The sequence below is a fragment of the Grammomys surdaster genome, unplaced genomic scaffold (genome assembly GCF_004785775.1).
Source record: "Grammomys surdaster isolate TR1022 unplaced genomic scaffold, NIH_TR_1.0 183, whole genome shotgun sequence".
Lineage (NCBI taxonomy): Eukaryota > Metazoa > Chordata > Mammalia > Rodentia > Muridae > Grammomys > Grammomys surdaster.
In genome coordinates, this window is record NW_021604628.1 from 2,355,275 (window position 1) to 2,359,056 (window position 3,782).

The window sequence follows — 3,782 nt, forward strand, 5'->3', positions numbered from 1 at the left end:
AAGAAAGAAAGAAAGAAAGAAAGAAAGAAAGAAAGAAAGAAAGAAAGAAAAAGGAAACTTGAGTCTGCCCATCAGAAATCCCTGCCCAGAGTCCCTGTCCTAGGTTTACACATGGTCCTCTCCCACCAAGAACCTCAGAATGGGACCTTACTTAGCAGTGGGCTCTTTAGAGATTCAATTAATTAAGATGAGGTCACACTGGAGTAAAGTAACCCTAAATCGATAGCTATTGAAACCTAAATCAATAACCCTAAATCAATAACATGGTCCTGCAAAATACACATGGGGATAACAAGGAGGCCACTTGACCACAGAGGTAGGGTGGGCGGGCTGGAGCCACAGCCAAGGGACGCCTGAGGCCACCAGAAAGGAACCAGAAGACACCAGAGAACCCAACCCCAGAGCCTTTGGAAGGAATGTGGCCCCACCCATACCTTGATTTTGAACTTCTGACCTCCGGGATCTCTAATACAATAACCGCCGGTTGTTTTATGCCACCCAGTTTGGGTATCCCATTGCAGCAGGAAGTAAGTGTCATGCTCACCCATCCTGATAGCCTGAAACTTTGCATTATGCCTCTTCAAATATTACCAGGGCCTCACTTCCTGGGAGAGCTGGCCCGGAACTCTTACCCATCTCCTGACCCTGAACAGGCTCTTCCTGCCTTTCCAGGTTAAACCTCAGTCTGACCTGAGAGGCTAGGAGACTCTCCTGAGATGACAGCTCAGGAGTATCCCAAGTCCCTCCCTGCCCACACTGCCTCTCTCAGTGAAACTGAACCCAGGTACACAGAGCAACAGAGGAAAAACAAAAACCTATTCAAATGTCAGCATGACTCACCCCGGGCCTCTAGGGAAGCCAGACCAGGTCTTTTCCAGGCTATGCTCACTCATATGGAGAGCCCACCCTCCAGAACTACTAAAAAGTGTCATAAAAAGAGTTTCCTATCACCTACACATACCTTCATGCCACCTGCACTGGCTGCTTTCCCCAGAAGCTTAGGGCTCAGGGACCTGGCCAGGGTCCAGCTGGCTGCTAAAGGTCCCCTATGTGGAGAATACTGTAGTGAACTTAGCATCATGTGCCTGCACCTTCCAGAACTTTCATTAGGGAAATAATATATCCTGTTTGCTTCCTGACCTGGATGAAGAAGTAGCAAGCAGCACTCGGGCACAGTGGACTTCAGAGTCCTGGAATTAACCGTCTTTATCGCCAAGTTCTGGCTGTCACAAAGGAAATTAAGTCAGCATGACTCTTAGCCAAGGCCCCTGTGGTGACAAGGACAGAAGAGCCTTGAAGTAGGCCCTTCCATATCAAAGTCTGTCCTTTCTCCTAAGACACCAGACTGCCTCCTCAGAGCCTGGAATGCTTGTGGTCCCACTGACACCAGATTTGACTGTTCCTGAGATACTATCCTCTCTTGCTTCCCAACCTGAAAGACTCAAAAGCCAACCCAGAGCCGAGGCATTCTCAAGGACAGAGGCCATCACCTCCTCAGCCCTACCGAGCCTCCAGTGAGGAAAGTCTAATGAATGTTAACCATGCTGCAGGTTTTATGTCCATCTCTCCAGAAGACTCTTCTTTAAGCCGGAGGCATTGACCTGGGGCTGGAGACATAGCTCAGTGGATAGAGTGTTCTCCCTAGCAACACTGAGGCACTAGGTTCACTGGCTAGCAGCACATAAACCAGGGATGTGGGTGCTCACATATGATCCTGGCACTCGGGAGATAGAGGCAGGAGGATCAGAAGTTTAAAGTCATTCTCAGCTACGTAACAAGTTCAAAGCAGTCTAGGACACGTGAGATCCAGTCTTGAATCAAAACCAAAACCGAGCAACACCGACTTGAGAGTCTAGGCCCAAATCAAATCACATGTACACCAGAGAATGAAGGGGCCATTCGCTGCATTTTGAATGAGCTAGCTTGCAGCCTCAGAGCTCTGAAGACCTTGAGTCACATCTCTGTGCCTGTCCTTGCGAGTACCCAACCACATTCTTTCTCGTAGGGAAAGCCCAGTCCTCGATTTGCTAAGAGGGTGCCAACACTAAGGACCAGGCGAGTAGAACAGAGACATGACTAGGAGAGGTTTTTGCCCGTTTCAGGCAGGTAGCATTGACATTCAGGGACAGGTTCTTGGCTCTCCTAGTCCTACCTGACATTCAGAATGGGTACCCAACATGCTATGTTCGCTTGACATTCAAGGTGAGATACTCAGCATCCTGCGTTTTCTTGACTCCACAGACTGTACCGTTAAGCCCTGCACCAAACAGCTACACCTGACCTTGGCCCATAAGTTCTACCCTCACCATCAAAGGACCCTGGAGCAGCTGGCCAGAGCCATCCAGCCCAGCCACACCTGCCAATGGACAGCTGCCCTGTACTCCCGAGATATGCGTTTTGTGCACTACCAGGTAAGAGAACCTGACCCGGCTGGTGGGCTGGCCCAGCCTTTCTTACTGATTGGAGGTGAATAAATGCTCCCCTGACGGCACTCCTACAATCTTCCCTGACGAAAAGAGGGGGCTGTCCTCTGCTAGAGCCTTCTCCTTATGTGCTGTTTAGAAGAAGCATCCCTTTATAGACGAGTTGGGCATATACAATCATTTCAAACGACAATGAAAGTGCTCCCGTGGGATCCAGAAAGCCCGTTGCCAAGATGTGCTAATACACGGTCCACTTGTTAATTCATCCTCTGTAATGATTTTGGTGGGCTTCATGCCAAGGTTTCCTTTCCTAGGAGCTGATTGGTTGAGGAAGAAAGTATGTCCCACAGTGGAATAAATATAAGGGCGCCATAACATTCCCCGTCATAAGGGAAATTGTAAAGAGCTTCACACCAAGGGAGGTAGATATACATATTTGGTCACACTGTAAGGCCTCTCCTATAAGAGAAACAGCTATCGGGAGAAATGATGGATGAGTAGATAGATTGGTGGGTGGGTAGGTGAGTGGGTGAATAGCTAAATGGGTGGATGGATGGATGGATGGATGGATGTGTGGATAAAATGGGTAGATTAAAGGATGGACAGATGAGTGGATGGTGGTAGATGGGTGGATAGATGGATGGAGGAATGCATGGGTGGATAGATGGATGTCTTAATAGATGGATAGGTTGGTAATTGAATGAGGGGGATTGGGTGGACGAGTGGATGGACAGATGAATGAATGAGTGGATAGATGGATGGGGCGGTGGACAGATGAGTAAATAAGTGGATAGATGAATAACCAGATGGATGAATTAGAAAATGGGTGGGTAGACGGATGGATAAGTGGATGGATGGTGGATGGATGGATGGATAGATACATCCATACATATATACATAGATAATACATAGATAGATGTATGGATAGATAAATACATAGATAGATATGTAGATGCACAAATAGATAGATAGATAGATAGATAGATAGATAGATAGATAGATACATACATACATACATACATACATACATAGATACATAGATACATAGATAGATACATAGATACATAGATAGATAGATAGATACATACATACATACATACATACATGCACAAATAGATAGATAGATAGATAGATAGATAGATAGATAGATAGATAGATAGATACATAGGTAGATACATAGGTAGATACATAGATAGACACATAGATAGACACATAGATAGACACATAGATAGATACATAGATAGATACATAGATAGATACATAGATACATAGATAGATACATAGATAGATACATAGATAGATACATAGATACATAGATAGATAGATAGATAGATAGATAGATAGATAGATAGATAGATA

The 3,782-nt window shown here is 45.7% G+C and overlaps 1 protein-coding gene across 2 annotated transcripts in view; it reads left to right on the forward strand.

The window, feature by feature from the left end:
• The window catches only part of Ubash3a (ubiquitin associated and SH3 domain containing A), a 35,604-nt gene that overhangs the window by 8,022 nt on the left and 23,800 nt on the right, over window positions 1–3,782 (forward strand). For both annotated transcript variants that reach the window (XM_028767954.1, XM_028767955.1), the window contains exon 5: window positions 2,242–2,411. In XM_028767954.1, coding sequence (XP_028623787.1) covers window positions 2,242–2,411 — 170 coding nt within the window. The remainder of the gene's footprint in view (window positions 1–2,241; window positions 2,412–3,782) is intronic.